The following is a 17,918-nucleotide window of genomic DNA, read 5'->3' on the forward strand; positions in this document are numbered from 1 at the left end:
AAATAAGAACTACTATAAACTAACCTGCTTTAGAGAAAAGACGCCATCACTTAGGAATGAGCTTTAAAAATCTCATCAGCAGTTTTTGGCAAATGTATAGTCAAACTAAAAAGAGTATATTTTAAGACTGTGAAGCAAGCACTGTGCCCAGCAGAGGGCAGTGCAGCTCTCCACAAAACTCACAGTACAAATGAGAGTCGCACTCACATTAGGAGCTGAAATATTCTAATCCATGAAAACTATTTTGTGTCTAGTGACTTTACCTTTCTAAAACGTGACAGACATATTGACAAACTGCTATGTCCCTTGAAGAGGCAGCACAGGAACAGCTATTAAAGTCCTGTAAATTTGAAATTCCCTGGAACATATTAGCTCCTTCCAGATAAAGAACTGTATCATCATTTGGGGAGGGCTAAGGTTTTCCTTTGCCTTCACTATTTAAAACAACTGTCTTTGTTTCCTAAAACTTACTAAATAAATGAGCTTTGAAAAGAGCCTAATATCCCAAATTTTATTTTACATTCTCCTTTGACTTGCACTGTATACAACCTCAATAGCTGAGGACATTTTTTATTCTAGAGCATTTCCTATGGAACTACGCAGTACAAAAGTGGCTCTCAAGTAAGATTCATTCCAACAGGCAGCTTCCATCCTAATAATGTGTGGTTGATCGTTTTAATATTTTTCTTCTAGCAATGTTGTGCTAATTCTAACTTTGAACAGACTTATAAACTACTATTACGGTCTTAACAGCCGCTGATGAACATTTATGTTCTTCAAAAGAACAGGTTTAAAATACCAATTTTAGGTTTATATGATGTATGATAATATTTTTTTAAAAACATGCAAATAAGAGCTATACAAAATACATATTTTTGATCCACTAACATTCATCCTCCACATATAGGCACTTGATTCAAACAAAAACAATGGCGATGAATTATTATTTTTTTAAACTCAAGTGTTTCAAAGATTTTCAGTAGTAAATTTACAAATGAAAATTTTGGAAAGACCTAGATTCAAGTCAATTTCCTGAGAACTAGGACATGACTGCTCAATTCATCATATTTATTGTTTATCGCAAATGTACAGATGAGATGTGCAGTTATACGTTTTTAACAAAAGAATAACTAATAAATAGTCCTTCAAGATTACCACAAAATAGTCCTTCAAGATTACCACAAACTTATTTGCCACTCAGAAAAGAGACGTATTCAGTATTTCAGTCTCATAGGGAAACTGAAGAACAGTAAATAAATCAAACAATTCTAAATATAGTTACTATGGCCCAATTAGCTCGAATAATGATGGGAAGTCAGAATAGCTTTACTTCTTAGAAAAGAATATAACAGATCCACAACTTAGCAACCATGCTGGGTAGCCTGTAAGCGATCTCTGCTGTCTGAGGAAGCAGTGACAAAAAGCAGGAATTACTATTGTGGTTGTGGTTTTCAAAACATTACCTCCAGAAGTGCAGTTCAAACCCCTCACATTTTCCTTTGCATTTTAAACAGGGGGCTCCAAATCCTTGCTCATGTCCTAAGCCCATCTGTTAAAGAGAAAACAACGTGAACCTGTTATTACATTTTTTTTAAAAAAATCTTAAAAAATTCAATAAATTATACCTTTAATTCCATTTACCACTCCTGTTGATAGAACTTGCAAATAAATCTTTTATGAGTGTCACATTGTTTAGTCAGTGATGACACCCAGGTACACTAAATGGCGATTCCAAGTACACACACAACATACTTTGTATTCTTATTGCTTTTTTTCATGAATAGAAAAGCATTAGAATACAACTACATAGAAGACTACAAATATTGCAGGTGACAAAAAGTCATGAATTCATCTCTTTGGCCACTTCATGCCCTGTATACAATAGATACAGGGAGCAGTCAGAGGAGCCAGAGCTCGGAAAGCAAGCCTAGCCCCAAATGACATATTTTTTGGCAAACATGGAATATGCAAATGATTTAGGGAAATACAATTTAATATTATTTTATTTTTTGATAAATATAATAATAATAGCAACAACAAACATATTGAATGCCAGGAATAGAGATAAAGTACTTATCTCATTGAAATCTTACAGAACCTCATAAAATGCTTATAAAGTAGGCAATATTGTTCTCCATCTTAGAGATGACAACTGAAATTCAGAGAGGCTGTAGAGCTTGCTTAAGATCAAAATGTTAATAAATGGTAGAGAAGAGATCTGACTCCAGGTCTACCTGATTCCAAGGTCTGTGCTCTTATGCCTGAGGTAGGGGTGGAGGGGTTGTACTACTGTCCTCATTATAGCAGACTATTTCCCTTTCCCGTATTGAACAATAACCCTCTGGAACTCCTGAGACATGACTTCATAAGCAGAAGAGGGGGGGTGCAGATGAGGGAAGGACACAAGAAGGCAATGGAACCTCTTTTACCCAACTATTGATACTAGAGTAAAAAAGATTGACTGGCTTCGCTTCAGCACATTGGCAAATCACCAGTGCCTCGATTATTCTGTAGCTTAAATATCACATCAGTGACTGCTGACAAATTTGTTACTGCCTAGTATCTGGAGTAAGAGTTCAAGCCAGATGAGAGATGTTTTTCAGTGGCTCCCTGTTGTAGCTTGACCAAGTTGTGTTTCTCCTGTGCAGTCAAACCACATTGTAACTTGTTCCTTGAAAGATCAGCTTGACCATGCCCTGAAGTTTAAATGAAGCCCTTCCATTTTTCCCTGAAGAAAATGACCACATCCTCTTACGATAACTAAGGGCATATTCAAAACCAGCTGGTCCACCCAGCTGCTTAGGAGAACCTACAATATTTTAAAGGTATACCTTCTCAAGAATACTTTCTAAAGGGGATAAAAATCTGTCCAGCATTAACTAAACTTTGTCACCTTTGCCATGTCTCCATTACCAATTTTCAAAGATTTAAAATTCTCTAAATTGTATACTTTAAAACTAGACACTTTTTTTTGAAAGAATCAAATTATTTCCTTGTCACTGATCATTATAGTTCACAGTACGGAAATAAAGTGGGTTACGCAAAAGACAGAGAGAATCTAGCTATTTTAGTTTTCTGGTCTTTTGCAAGGAACATAATTAAAGAGTTTTCTCCATTATGATATCCACAGTAAAATGAACAGCAAATCTAAAAAGAGGTCTATTCTTTTTCAAGCCCTTTCTAGTTTTCCATTACAGGAGAGGTAACAATCCTGAATCCTCCTGGTATATGGATTTGCCTCATACTGTGTTTCATGCATCTCCTGCTAAACTCTGATCCCAAATGAAAATTAAGATTACATTATTAAGCCTTAATCACATAGCTTAGCTTAAAGCAGCTGCTTCAAACTCTCTTGTATATAATTCACAGTAAGAAATACATCTTATCCCATGAAAGAAAACATGCAGACATACACAAACTTATATGTAAGTGTGTATAAAATCCTGAAACAAAGATTTACTGGCTTATATAATAATGGAGAACTAAGTATGCTTCTGCCTCTAAGTTAAATGGCCACCTAAACAAATTCTTGCCTGCCTTCCAATCTAAATCATCTGGTCTGAGCAACACTGGCCTTAATAAAATACCAGAAACATACTGGACCAATACCATCTCATTCTGTATTTCTGAATGAAACTTGGAAGCTCAGCTAATGTAACTAGAACCTCAATTAGTCACCAGAGATTTTACACTAAGGCCTCAGTGTAGCTCACTGCTGATTTACAAAGTCAGCCTTGGAAAGGGGCAAGTTGTTTCTTTCCTACCTGCTTTTCAATCTTCTTAAAATGGTTATCAGTTTATTTATTAGAATTATTAGAACTGGTGGTGTCTCATGAACATCTACTCTTTTAAAGTGCCCCACATATTCTTAGTGCGGGACAGGCCTAGGCGTCCCCCTGGTGTAAGAGATCAGGAAACTAAAATTCAGAGGAGAGTTGATTTGCTCCTGGTCGTACAGCTAGTCGACAGCAAGCTAACCTAAAACCCAGTCTGACTTGTGCTGCACTGTGCTAGTGCTGCTGGGGCAGACTCTATAGGGTGTCCAGTGGGACCCCTTCCGTTTTCTAAAAAGATTCCCTGCCTCATTTCTGCTTCAAGGAAAAGAACTACAGGCCCCAAGCCTCCTGCAACATGTCTCAGTGGAGATGAGTTTGAGGCCTCTATAAAGAGAAGCCTTGAATCAGGCAGGGAGGTTGGGAAAGCTCTTTTGAACAAGTGATAGCTGAACTGAGCTGGAAAGGATGAGCAACATCTAACTCAGTAAAGAGGAGGAGGAAGTACATTCAAGGCAGAGGGGACACCATATTTGAAGCCTGTGACAGAAGAGGGATGGTTAGAGCTGAGGACATCTTAGAGTACTTGAGAGGTGATACAGCCAGCCTTGCAGCAGGCCAGGTGGGGTTCTCTCTCTTTTTTTCCTTTTCCTGAGGAAGAAATATATATCCTGAACAATTTGGTACGGTGTCTTAGGCCACCAGATTTAACAGAGAAGACATTCCCAGAGAAAGGATGATACTCTAAGGAGGAAGCTTTAGAGAAAAGCCATGCAGGCAATGGGGGTGGAGTGGAGAATGGGGGAAGGGGGGCAAGAGCCCCTCTTAAGTTCTGCTGGCCAAACCTCAGGGTTAGGGAGACCCACGGAAATAAAGTGCATTATGCAAAAGACAAAAGAATCTAGCTATTTTAGTTTTCAGGAGACCCGACTCTGAGAAAAGCAGTAATTTGAGAAAAGGGCTCTGCAGTCTGCCCTGGAAAGCTCAGAAAGCACTGCTCCAATGTTCTTCCACCCCTGCCGGCCGGCCTGCCTGGAAGGTCACCTTAATCTCCATACAGGCTGTTTCCTGCAATTTGGGTTTGTGACCACCTTAAGAACATGTCCCTTCCCACCTTCCCAAACACACACACTTTCCTCTTCCCCCAGGGCCCAGACATAAGGAGTGAGGGGACTCTCAAAAATCACAAAGAGACAACAAGTAAATGAAAGAGAGTGGAATGAGGTCATGGCAATATGATACACTCTCTCCTGCTATAACCCAAAGGAAGCAGTTCTAATTTAAAAACAACACTCAAACCAAAAAAGCACCTAGTTTTCAAAACCACTGTTAGCAGCTAAAGTGATTAGAGAGTTTCAGACTGGCAATGAATTTACTCTCTTTAAGGGAATTTCATTAAATTTCCCCTGTAAATGAAGCTATAAAAAGTCAACCTCCTTGACACCCAGCATTGAAGATCTCTAATTTATGCCACTTACTGGGTGGATACGTCTTCCATAATCTTACCCTTTTTATCAACCTCAGTTAGGATACAAAAGCACAAAGCCACTCAGACAACAAAGATCTGTGGGTCACACTCCAGCATTTTCCCTGTTTCGTCGATGTGCCTAGTTCCAGGCTAAATTATAATCCAGAGTGCAGTGTGTTCTCTAATCCTGTTCAATCCAATTTAGATGATAAAATTGCACCCCAGCAGACACATCCCTACTGGTGTGAGGCAACTTTCTTCTGCTTTTGTTCCCACGCCAATTTAGGCATCCAGGAATCTGCTACCCTCCCTTTAACAAGTCAAACATATATCAAATGAAGTAAAATGTACGGATTTTACTCTGTAGTAAAATGAGTTTCAGAGCCAGAGCTGCCCTAGGCACAGTTTCTCAAGACCTATTCCGAGACCTTTTGGGCAGAGGTCACAGGAGCTGGGATTCCCCAACTCTTCTTAGTCTCAGTTTGAGGGTCTGGAACCCCATCTGTCCTAAGGGCTCAGCCAATTTCTCTTCCTCCTTACTCTGTGTTCAGGATTCCCTTAAGTCCAGGATCCAGAATTCTTCTCACTATACCTTGTCCCTCCCCCTACCCGCAGCACAGACTGCATCCTTTGGTCAGGGTCCTTCTCCTTTCCTCAAGAGCCATGGCTGTTACTCTTAGACATCCGGATCTTACCGGTTAGTTTCTGCCCAGGTTTCTGGGCTGGAGAATTCTTGGTGAGGGATGAGAACAGGGAAGGTGTTATTTAATGATACCCATGGTGTGTGGGAGGGGGTGGTAGAGAGGAAGGGAAGTCCAGAAAGTATTAGCCTCAGCTAAGATAGCCTAGCTGCTTAGAACGTGAAGTTCAGATCCTTGGAGTAATATAAACACCAATATATGTGTGCTCATATGTCGTATGTCACGAGAATTAGCTACACCAGGTATTAAGGAAATGATCAAGAATTACATGGCTAAACAGTGAAAATGCAGAAAGAGCACTGGAAGAGAGTCAGGAAAACTGTGATCTGGCCCCAAGGTATTATATCACTGCCAAGTCCAGTGATTTTAGAAGTCATTTTTCTTCTTTAGGCTTCATCTATGTAATGAAGGAATTGAACTAGATCAATTCCAAGACACCTTTTAATTCTAAAATTATGACTGAAAATCATGTTTCAGATTAACTTCATCTTAGTTGTTATTCAGCATGGTCATCTGCTCAACATTTAAACACTAAATAGAAAATAATTATTTGAGAAAGCTAATATATTATTGGCTCTTACAGGTCAGAATCATTTGGAATTCAGCTTGGAATAGTAGTTTATAAAGTACACATAGGAAACAAAAAATTTACGTTCTGAGGGATAAGACACAGTTCTGTTGCACATAATTATTTCAACAGCAAATGTGATACAGTATTCCCTGCAGAGTCAATGCTTGGTGCCTGAAAACACATGCTTTTTCATAAGCACACAAGTCCCAAAGCTGTCTTCTTCATATAATTATAGTAACGCATTCTGGTCAGCATCAATACAAGGTTATGACAGATTAATTTTTCTTCTTCGGTGTCCAAGAAAACAGGTTCTTTGGATTGACTATATTTGGAAAAACTACAGTCACGCTTTAGGAATACCTATCAAGGTCCTTTGAAAAAATAAAAATGACGTATAATATTTATTCTGAAACACTAGTCATAGACAAATAAGACTTTTAAAATATCCTTAATTATAGGATCCAGATACTGAGCTTATAGCACTATGATCTGTGCCTCCAAACATCCATCATCTCCTGCTTATTTTAGAGTAGGAAATGGGAATGGGTTCAATTTCTCCATATTCATAATTTCAGGCAACCAGATAGGTTGGCAACATTTCAAGTGACCCTTATGACCCAGGAAAGGGTACTGCATGTCAGATACTTTAAAGAAAGAGGAAAGAAGAGTAGAGAACATCTGGTATTTCAAACACAGTCTGAGTTGATTTGGATACAATTTGGGTCTGGAAGATATTATTCAGTATTCACGGTGAGATCATCTGATTCATGCTGTTTTCATAACCAAATTTCCCTCTGGAGCAAAAAATCATATGTGGTTACTAAACAAGCAAGTGTTACTAAGACTTCTTTAATCATCTTGGAATGAAGCTGACCAAGGTAGATTATATGAAATACACATATATTCTCTGTCTCTGTATATGTGTATCTGTATTCATCTACCTATACATATATATGTATACATACATGCATTCATATTACACTCTTAGGCATTTTAGATCTTGTTCACACGAATGAATATTCTGGACAAAGGAACTGCATTTCTATGTAAATAATTCCTCTCAGCACGTGGCTCTTTTAGAAACCTGGTATAATCTGTGAAGTTCCCCCCACCCAAACCCAAATCGATATGTTTTCATTAATCTCTCTGACAGATTTAAACAGTTTTAGATTTTTAGCTCAATGCCTGTTTCACATTATCTACTAAGATTTTCAGTAACTACCCCCCATAGAAAAAAAAAAAAAAAAGGTTAGGTTGCATAGAAAACCAGACTTAAAAGTAAAAAGAGAGGCATCCTTTAACTTCTATAGTTTGCCAAGTGTTTTAGGTGAGAACACTTTATAGGTGAGAATAATTTATTGTGATTAAGAGCCACGATTAATCATTCCTACTAAAATTGCTGTTATCTTTTCCTTTAATCATAAGAACAAAAACTTCCCATCTCTCACTTACTCAAGTCTGAAATACATGAGAACAAGAATGAAGAAAAAGTCATTACTTAGTCAGTCACTTAGTCACGAGGCCTTCTTTATCCTCGTCTAAGCCATGCTTTTTAGGTCCCTGTCTTTTCTGGTCTCTTCTCTAAAACCTACAGTTTCCTCCTTCATCTCCACTCCACAGTTCGTGTTCAAACTTCTATCACATCAACCTGGGAACATACTCTCCAAACTAATCACTCCTTTCATATAATGTCATAGTGCTGCTCCCAAAGTTATTTTAATAAAACCCAAAGATGATCATAACATTCCCCTTGTTAGATGTTTTTAATGAGTGCAGTGAATTTCACATGTCTTAGCCTGGCAGAGAGAAAAAAGCCTTTTCAACCTGGCACCACCCTTGCTCCTACAGCTCCCTTCCTCACACCCCTCCCCTCCAGCCATGCTCTGCTTCTAGACGAGCTTTCTCCTTGCCTGGATCTCATTTCTCTTCTCCATCTGGTAAAATGCTACTCTCTATACACCCAGTTCAAACAGCAGTTACTTGGTGATACCTTCCTTGAACTATCCTCAGCAAAGTTCTTCTGAATTCCTATTGGTCTTGGTTCAAATTCTATTATTTAGTCCCTTTTTTCTATACTATGACATCCATTTACCCCACTAGACTGTGAGTTTCTTGTTCATATTTGAATTCCTGACGCCTGCTACACAGCCTGAGATTTGTAGAAATGCCAAAAAGTGTTATCTATTTATTTAATACTTGTTTTAATTATCAAATGATTTATGACATAGCACCTTTACCCCAAGGAATTCCCATTGCTTTTCACAAGAAAAATAAAAAATAAAAAATTTTTTTAAAAAACGGCTCTAGGGCTTCCCTGGTGGCGCAGTGGTTGAAAGTCCGCCTGCCGATGCAGGGGACAGGGGTTCGTGCCCTGGTCCAGGAAGATCCCACATGCCGTAGAGCGGCTGGGCCCGTGAGCCATGGCAGCTGAGCCTGCGCGTCCGGAGCCTGTGCTCTGCAACGGGAGAGGCCACAACAGTGAGAGACCCACGTATCACAAAATAAATAAATAAAATAAAATAAAATAAAATGGCTCTGGCAGGGGTGATGGTGATAATAAAAGCAATGGCAAATATTTATTGAGCAATTATATTATCAGGCATGGTTATGAGATTTTTACATGGATCATCTCATTTTATACTCATAACAATTCTATGAAAACTATTCATTATCTGCATTTTCATCCAGATGAAGAAACTAAAGCAGAAAATTGTTAACGGACCCAATGTCAGTTGCATTGCCGAATGCCTGTTCTTAACCTCCAGTGCCTAAACATAGGTCATGAACATGGAAAGACCCTGGGTTAGATAAATATTTAGTAACTAAATTTTTTAAATAGAAAGAAATATAATTTTAACTTGAGATCAAAATATTATAGCCAAGAATAAAATAATCAATGAAGGGTCTTTAGTTTTCAAGACCACTTATTCAGAAGTAAGTGGGAATAAAACTCTTCATAGCAGATTCTAGGATTCATTTCCATATCCCTTCAGCTTTTCAGCACATGAAGTACAAAGCCAGAGCCCTACATGATGAATTTGTATCATAAAATCCGCTGTGAGACAAATGGACTGACACCTTTTTGTTCACACATAGTAGTAAATCATCACTAACAAATCATTGTGGTAGGAAAGAAAAGGAAACAAGTGATCTTTCAGTCTAAGTAGTTTATAATAAATTCTATTCTGGAGGTACTGGGTCAATCTTCCTGGAACTTTAACAAATTAAATAGATAACTCCCACCCAGTCTTCCCCTACATTTCTTAGGTCAGTACCAGTATTAGGTAAGTGATACAAGGACTGTAACCAAGGCAACCTGTCTACTTCGATCTGGGATGTAATCAAATTGCAGCAGATTACCTAAGACATCCATACAACTTCAATAAATATGGTAACGTTTTTGATGAAGATCAGAGGTAGATCCCGCTGCTTTTTTCTAGGAAACAATAATGAATTTTAGTTTTGGTAGGATACCTTGAAGCGATTCGAATTATTCTTTTTCTTAATGAGCACTGGTAGTTGTGAAGGTGGAAGTGGTAGTAAAAATACCTCAACCACCATTTGTTAAGATGTTAATACCTACCAGGCACAATACATACATCACCTTATGAAACTCTCAAGACGACCTGTGGGAAAGTGTTATCACTCCTATTTCACAAATAAAGACACTGAGACTTGGAGAGATTAAGAAATTTGTCTAAGATTGCCCAGCTATCTTGTTGGCAATATGCCAAGTGCAGAGCTGAGATTTGAATCTTGGCATTTCTAACTCTAAATCCTGAGCTCTTGACTATAAAGTCACCACTTTTTTTCTCCAAAATGAGACTCTGAAGATAAGTAATAATTTAAATGAGTAATATGCCTCATCTGTAACTTCTGTAGAACAATAGATTTTGATCTGAAAGACTGCTTATTCGTCACCAGCCAGGAGCTCTCCTTCCTAGACAAACCTGAGACTGATTATAAGAAACCTGTGTCAGCTGCACTAACACTGAATGCCCTGAGGTGATTAATCACGCACACAAGAGGGCCCTCAAAAGAATGGGTCAGGAGTCAAGGAAAATATCCAGGGTCCCGATGCAAAATAGGTCTCTTCCAATGTTATAGCAAGAGAAAAAATGTTTTAAAAGAAACAACGAAATACAAACGAACAAATTGAATCTCAGAGTTGAAAGATCTTTATTCAAAACATGGAGACATCACTAGTACTCAAAATTACTTACTACATTATAGAAACGAATCCGTACATTTATGCAGTGTCCAGGGGTTACATAATGAGGCAAAAACTGCAATAATTCTTTTCATTTTTTTTCAAATCATTAAATTCCTAGATTTATAATGGAAAACCTCTGTATTAATTGCAAATTACCCTAAAACTTAGGGGCTGAAAATAACAAATATTTGTCATCTCATAGCTTTCTGTGGGTCAGGCAGGTGGGAGTGCCTTACCTAGGTGGGCAGGCTCAGAGCCTCTTGCAAGGTTGCAATCAGGGGTCAGCTAGGGCTGCAGTCATCTCAAGGCTCGACTGGAAGGAGATCCACTTTTAAGCTCTCTCACATTGGCACCTGTGACATGGCAGCTGGTTTTCCCAGGGGCAAGTGATCGCACAGAGAGTGAGAGTACCCAAGACAGAAGCTGCAGTCTTTAATCTTGAAAGGGATATACCATCACATCTGCCATGTTATATTCCTTGGCAGCAACTGACCAGGTCCAGCCCTCACTCAAGGGAAGGGGAATATACAGGAGTATGAATTCTAGGAGGTGGGGATCAATGGGGGCCACCTTAGAGACTGTCTGCCACGGCCTCTATTCTGTTTTGATTTTAAATACTAAGCGATTTGTGATGACAGACTTTACAAAGGGAGAGGATATAGGGTGTGCTTATCTACAACCCCTGACTTTATTTTTTTCCATTTCAAATATTTAAATGTGTCTTCACCCCAACGGGCATAGTAAAACAAAACTTTGCTCATTCCTTTATAAATGCTCTTATTCACCTCAATTTAACTGTTCACTCAGTCAAGATCAGGGAACAGTCTTCCAGAAGACAGGGTAGAATATGATTTTTAGTCTCTAAGTCTTATTCTCTAACCATCTCAATGTATATACATACACACTTGTGTGCACACATACTTGTGTTTTAGAACACAGCCACAAACCAGAATACAAAATATCAGGTTTGACTAGCAAGAAATTTCTAGAAATATATTTAAGAGAAAAATTTCACAATTTTTATATGTCATAGTCCTCCTTAATGAATAGAGAATAAAACTGGAAAAAGATTGATATAAACCTTATTCTATTACATAACTCTTCTGGTGATGGAAAGTAAAGGAAAAAATATATAGCACTTCTTTGTGATATCAGAATGTAAATTACTTGATTCAAATTAGGTAGTATTTATAGTCACCAGTTCATAACCAACTTCTCAGTACTGTATACTTTTTCGAAACCTAATGTATCCTCACCGTATTATTAGGGACAAAATAATTTAGATTTTTTTTTAAGAGACTGCACTTATTTTAGGTAGCAAATTATAAAAAGAAATGTATTGTGTCTGTTCAGTTTATGCTGGCTCCTTATGAACGTTTTTCAAACTGACTACTATCAAATTATTTTTAAACTCTTACCTAAAGGCAGTCACTTGAGATGTTCACCAATAGAATACCTCTTCCGCGAATTCTACTCAAAAAGGGCCTCCTCCTAACTCTGTTACTTTGAGAAAGACAATGCGGGCTATAAAAATGTCACAGGCTACAATTGCTGATGAAATGGCTTCTTAATTAGGATAGGCTGAGCTCTGGCTCAGTGGAAAGACTCCGTAATGCGTTTGCTTTTATACACAGGTCTCAGAGACTCCCAATTATTAGCTATAAAAGGGATTTTAAAAACTTGATTCCAAAAGCCATCTGTAGCAGTCTCTTAAAAGAATTTAGATCATGACAAACAGTTCTAATTTGGTCTTGTCACTACCTCCACAGCTGGCTCTAAAGAGTGGATTCCACAGATAGTGCTGTGTATTGAGAAGCCTTTAATAAGACTGCATATCCCAAAACTTGAATATTACCATCATTGTTTACCAGGCCTAAGGGCTACAGTATTATTTCTTTAGGAGTAACCTGTTATAGGAGTGGGGTGAGGATAACTATACAATTAAGTGATTATTGCCACTAATTGCCTATCTAATCAGAGCACACGCAGGAAAAGAGGACAGTACAGGCATGTTTTCAGAGCCAGAATGAAGGGAAAGGCTTGTGGCACTGGCTGAGAGAGCTGTTAGAGAAGGATGCCCAGGGAATCATGAGCATCCAAAGGACCTGGAGAGAAAAGCCCAACGGAGAGAAGGCTTTCACAGAAAATTGGGGGTAAAAGGCACAAAAAGACAATCTTCTCATTTTCCACTTTTGCCCAGGATTGGCATTCAGGTGTATTTAGAGCAAAAACAAAGTCTTATAGCACAGATAGGGGTCTTGGAAACTGGGAAAGGAAGGGAGAGATACAGAAACCCTACTGCCAGATGCCTTATGCTTATTTACTTATTGTTCAGCCTTTTCACACCATCCCTTACTCTGGAAAAAATGAATTATGTTTATATGATGTGTTGTGTAAACATAAGTGCCTTAACTAATTTTTGATCCATCTTCTGATTTTTGATCTATTAGAGAAATGGTTTAGATTCACATGCTTTTTGTTCTATATTTAAACTATAGCCCAAGGACTTTGTCACTACAGAAGGTACACAGACATCATCTTAGATTTGTCTAGGGTTCAGGGGAAATAGACAACTTTCAAAATCAAAATTATATTTGACTAGGTTAGAAAGGGGGCCCATTCTCAAGTGCCCAATGATGTCAGGGAACCTACAGTGTCCTGATTCTTTACTCTTTCTTATGTACAGAGGGCTATGAGGGTAATTCTGAATGAGAAAAGCCTTCTCTAAGACCTTTTCCATAGCTTTCACTGTGGGAGGCTGAGAAGACTTACATCCTAGCAATAGAGGGGGTGTAAGTTACGATCTGTTGCCTAACAAACCACCCTTAAACATCGTGGCTTAAAATAACAATCATTTATTCTGTAGTTTCCGGTCATGATATTCTGCTCATGCTTCTGCAGTTTAACACCTTGGACTGGGTTCAGCTGGATAGTTCTTCTGGTCTGAGCTGGGCTCACTACATCCGTAGTCACCTTTCAGGTGAGCTAGGGACAGCTAATATAGGGTAACCTCAGCTGAGATGTTTCATCTTTTCTATGTCATCTTTCATCCTCCAGTGGGCTGGACTAGGCTAGTTCACATGATAGTAGCAGGGTTCCAATAAAGTAGTTAGAAGCAAACAAGCCCTCGTGAGGGCCAAGCCTGCAGCACACACAACATCAGTTCTACCACTGTCTACCAGCAGCCCAGATTCAAAGGGTAGGAAAATAGACTCCATTTCTTAATGGGAGGTGCTGCAAAGAATTGTAGCCATTTTTGCAATTTACCCCAAAAACTCTGAGGAAGATTCTATTCAGGAAAACATACCTATTTCCTATACTGGACCAAAGTACCCGGTAATGTTAAATCAAGTGCCCCTGCTAGGGAACCTAATTAATATAGCTTTGAAATCTTTCCCATAATGACTAGCACATGGCATGTACTCAAACAAGTACTAGAAACTTATAAATTTTTATCATAAAAAATTAAAATCAAAATAATTTGCAAATTATAAAAAGGAAAAAATGAAATCTAGTAATTTAATAAATTCCAGTTATTGAATTTTAAATATTTCTTTGTGTCCAACAAAGCATCAAGTATCAATAATTTTCTGAAAGCGTGTTGTCATAAAATTCTTGATGATAGATTCAGGTGCTTGTTAAATGGTTTGAAGATCTATGCAGGATTTTCTTCCCTCTAAATTGGATTTCTTGATAATGATTATGATACATCTATTTATTGTATGTGCAGGCACCATACTTTGTGCTTTAAAATGTTCGTGTCAATTATTCTTATACTCCTGTGAGATAGATGGCTGCAATACATTTTCAGATAAAGATCCTGAGGATTAGAGGGTTAAATAATTTTGCCAAATTCACATAGCCAGTAAGTGCCAAGGCTAAGACTGAACCCAGAATTCTAAAGCTGATAACCTTCCTGCAATTCTGGTTCTCCCAACATTTACTTATTGATACTAAGGTCTAGATAACTAAACAAAACCGATCAGAGAACATTAATAATAACACTGATCAAGTACTGTCTATATGTCAAGCACTGTTCTAAGTGTTTACAAGCATTACTTTATTTAATCTCACAATAACCCAATAAGGAGGTATTATCTATGTTTTACCGATAAGTCCCCTAAAGCCAAGGAGGCTAAGAAACTTGTCCAAATTTCTAGAGGAGTGTCAAACTGGGATTCAAACCTATGAAAGTTCTGTTCTTCTCCCTCTAAACTCCCTGTGTTCCAGAGGAGTGGGCAACAGTGGTCCACTGGATGATTCCATCCTCTGGCTTGATTTCATCTGGTCCATGAGAAAAGTGCCAACAAATAACATCTCAATTGTTTTTACCTGTGACATCTTAAAAGAAATATGGATATTAAGCCACTCAAATCTGTCTTGCCTCCCTCTACCATTAATTTCTGCCTATTTCTCTTGGGATAATTTTCTATTCTGCTACCACTGGCAGAGTCTAACACATGGCATCATTTGAATATCTGTAGAATCTATTTCCAATTTGTTGTAGTATTTCAAAGGTCAGATTTTTTAACTCCTCTTAAAAACCTTTGGCAACTTGACATTTTCCAAAGAAATGAGTTCTACATTTCTTCACATGGAGATCATATGACCTAGCTGGGATGAATTTGGAGAAGTCTGTTAGTCTCAAAACTAACAGAAGAGTGACTAAATGAAAAAAAGAACCCTCTAAAAATCAAGTAAAGGATACCCCAAGGTCAATTTTCCTTTATAATTTTTCAGAAGGGTCAAAAACTACCCTGCTTTGAAATACCAGCTGTCTATGAAACTGTGCAGAATATCTTCTCAGAATGGACTCCTGATACATGAGAGAACTTCAGAAAAGTATACTTATACCCCCAAATTAAAAAAAAAAAAATCCCACTGTAGAATATGTGATAGGCTGAAGTAATGATCCCAATTCTTCATTCCCAAGTAGTTATTAAACATCCACACCCTTGCCTCATAGTCATTAAACTGGACTTTTCCTCCCCTTGAGTTTGAACTTGGACATGTGACTGCTGTGACACAAGCAGAGGCTTAAAATGTGCTCCTGCAGTTGGACATGCCCGCTATTGCTCCAAACTTTTGCTTAAGATATCCAATGATCTAAGGAAGATGAAAGATACGGGGAGCCAACGTAGTCCCAACCCACAGCTTGGAACCAAGCCCAGACTATATCAGCTAGACGCCAGTGAAATTTCCTCCTCTACCTCAAGAGATGACAAAGTGTATTAAATAAAAATCAAGATTAGGATAAAGATATAGATCCTCAGCAGTAGGTTAGGTTCCTGTACAAGCTCAGTGGCACACTTCCTAAATTCAAACCTGAAATCTAGGAAAGTCACAAATCACTACAGATCATGTACCTTGGCTTTGTTTTAGAAGCGTCAACACTGAAAATGTTATGGTGTGAATACCAAGGGTTTACCGACTTTTTGCAGCCTTGTTTCTTTGGTTCATTTATTTATTCTTCCTGGAATTCCTTCTTTGCCTACTGAAACCTTATTTATCCTACATAAGTTAGTTTGAATGTTGTTTCCTCCATAATGTTTCCCCAATCTACCCAATTAAATTACTTCTGCTTCTGAAACTTCATAATACAGTAGCCACCCCATATCCACATTTTTGCTTTCTATGGTTTCAGTTATACACGGTCAACCATGATACAAAAATATTAAATGGAGGGCTTCCCTGGTGGCACAGTGGTTGGGGGGTCCGCCTGCCGGTGTGGGGGGCGCGGGTTCGTGCCCCGGTCCAGGAGGATCCCGCGTGCCGTGGAGCGGCTGGGCCCGTGGGCCGTGGCCGCTGGGCCTGCGTGTCCGGAGCCTGTGCTCCATGGGGCGGGGGGGAGACACCGGCGGTAAGAGGCCCGCGTACCGCAAAAAAAAAAAAAAAAAAAAAAAAAAATATATATATATATATATATATATATGTATATGTATATAAAATGGAAAATTTCAGAAATAAACAATTCCTAAGTTTTAAATTGCATTCTGAGTAGCGTGATGAAATCTCCAGCCTTTGCTCAGTCCTGCCTTGGATACGAATCATCCCTTTGTCCAGCTTATCCAGCTAGGTAGTCACTTAGTAGCCAACTTGGTTATCAGACTGACTGTTGCAGTACATTGCAGTGCTTGTGTTCAAGTAACCCTTATTTTTACTTAAACACATTATTGACTGGAGACGTATTAATTCGTCTTTTGTTACCAGAACGTTATTGACCGAAGACGTATCAATACGTTTTTAGACAGTGGTACAATTAACATAACATGAGAAGTTGTTAGAGCTTAAAATTGATCAAGGGTTCATTATACAACTTATGATTGTCATTATCATTCACATTTTGCTCCGTTAGGTTTTTGTTCCAATCTTGTGTATATTATAAACGTAAAACTTTCAAAAATGATGCATTGCGAAATGTTGAGTGAAGAAGAATTTTTCGGTGAATTTTATGCAGATACTTTCTCTGACTGTCTGAGCGACATATATACTAGTGTCTCAGAAAATGATAGTTCTTCAGAATATAGTTCTGATTCAGATGATGTGAATATTAGACCAACAAAAAGACAAAAAAACCTTAGTGATCTATTCTGATATGGAAAGTGAAAATGAAACTCACAGTGCTAGAGAATGCTCCTTTGCTTCTACAGAAGAGTGGATTGAAGACAGCACTTCATGAAAACTGGAAGAATTTACAGCTGTGTCACGTGTAACTATAGACTGTAATAACCTGCAAAGTGTTAGTGAAATAACAGAATTAATTTTTGGCCAGCCAAAATAAAAATCGCTGGCCAAGTGCAGAAGCAGCGATGCTAGCAATTCGGATCTGCCAAACAGGAGCCTTAAAGTGCTTCCTTTAGGTGAAAAGGTGAAAGTTCTCCACTTAACAAACAAACAAACAAAAATTGTATGCTGATGCTGCTAAGATCTATGGTAAGAAGGAATCTTCTATCCATGAAATTGTGAAGAAGGAAAAAGAAATTCATGTTAGTGTTGCTGTCGCACCTCAAACTGCAGAAGCTATGGCCACACAGTGCATGCTAATTGCTTATATAAGATGGAAAAGACATTAAATTTGTGGGTGGGACACACAAACAGAAAACATGTTCCAGTTGGTAGTAACATGTGGCACCAGAAAGCAATAGAGCCCACATGAAGACTTCAGCAAGGGATCCCCTAAAATGTGTTAACA

The 17,918-nt window shown here is 38.3% G+C and overlaps 1 protein-coding gene across 3 annotated transcripts in view; it reads right to left on the reverse strand.

The window, feature by feature from the left end:
- Nucleotides 1–17,918, reverse strand: part of TES (testin LIM domain protein) — a 46,592-nt gene that overhangs the window by 18,999 nt on the left and 9,675 nt on the right. For 2 of the 3 annotated variants that reach the window (XM_004269862.4, XM_033428246.2), the window contains exon 2: nucleotides 1,464–1,549. In XM_004269862.4, the coding sequence (XP_004269910.1) occupies nucleotides 1,464–1,549 (86 nt within the window). Of the gene's footprint in view, nucleotides 1–1,463; nucleotides 1,550–17,345; nucleotides 17,384–17,918 lie in introns of those variants that run through there. The other variant, XM_033428245.2, reaches the window with a different exon arrangement.

The sequence above is a fragment of the Orcinus orca genome, chromosome 9 (genome assembly GCF_937001465.1).
Source record: "Orcinus orca chromosome 9, mOrcOrc1.1, whole genome shotgun sequence".
NCBI lineage: Eukaryota > Metazoa > Chordata > Mammalia > Artiodactyla > Delphinidae > Orcinus > Orcinus orca.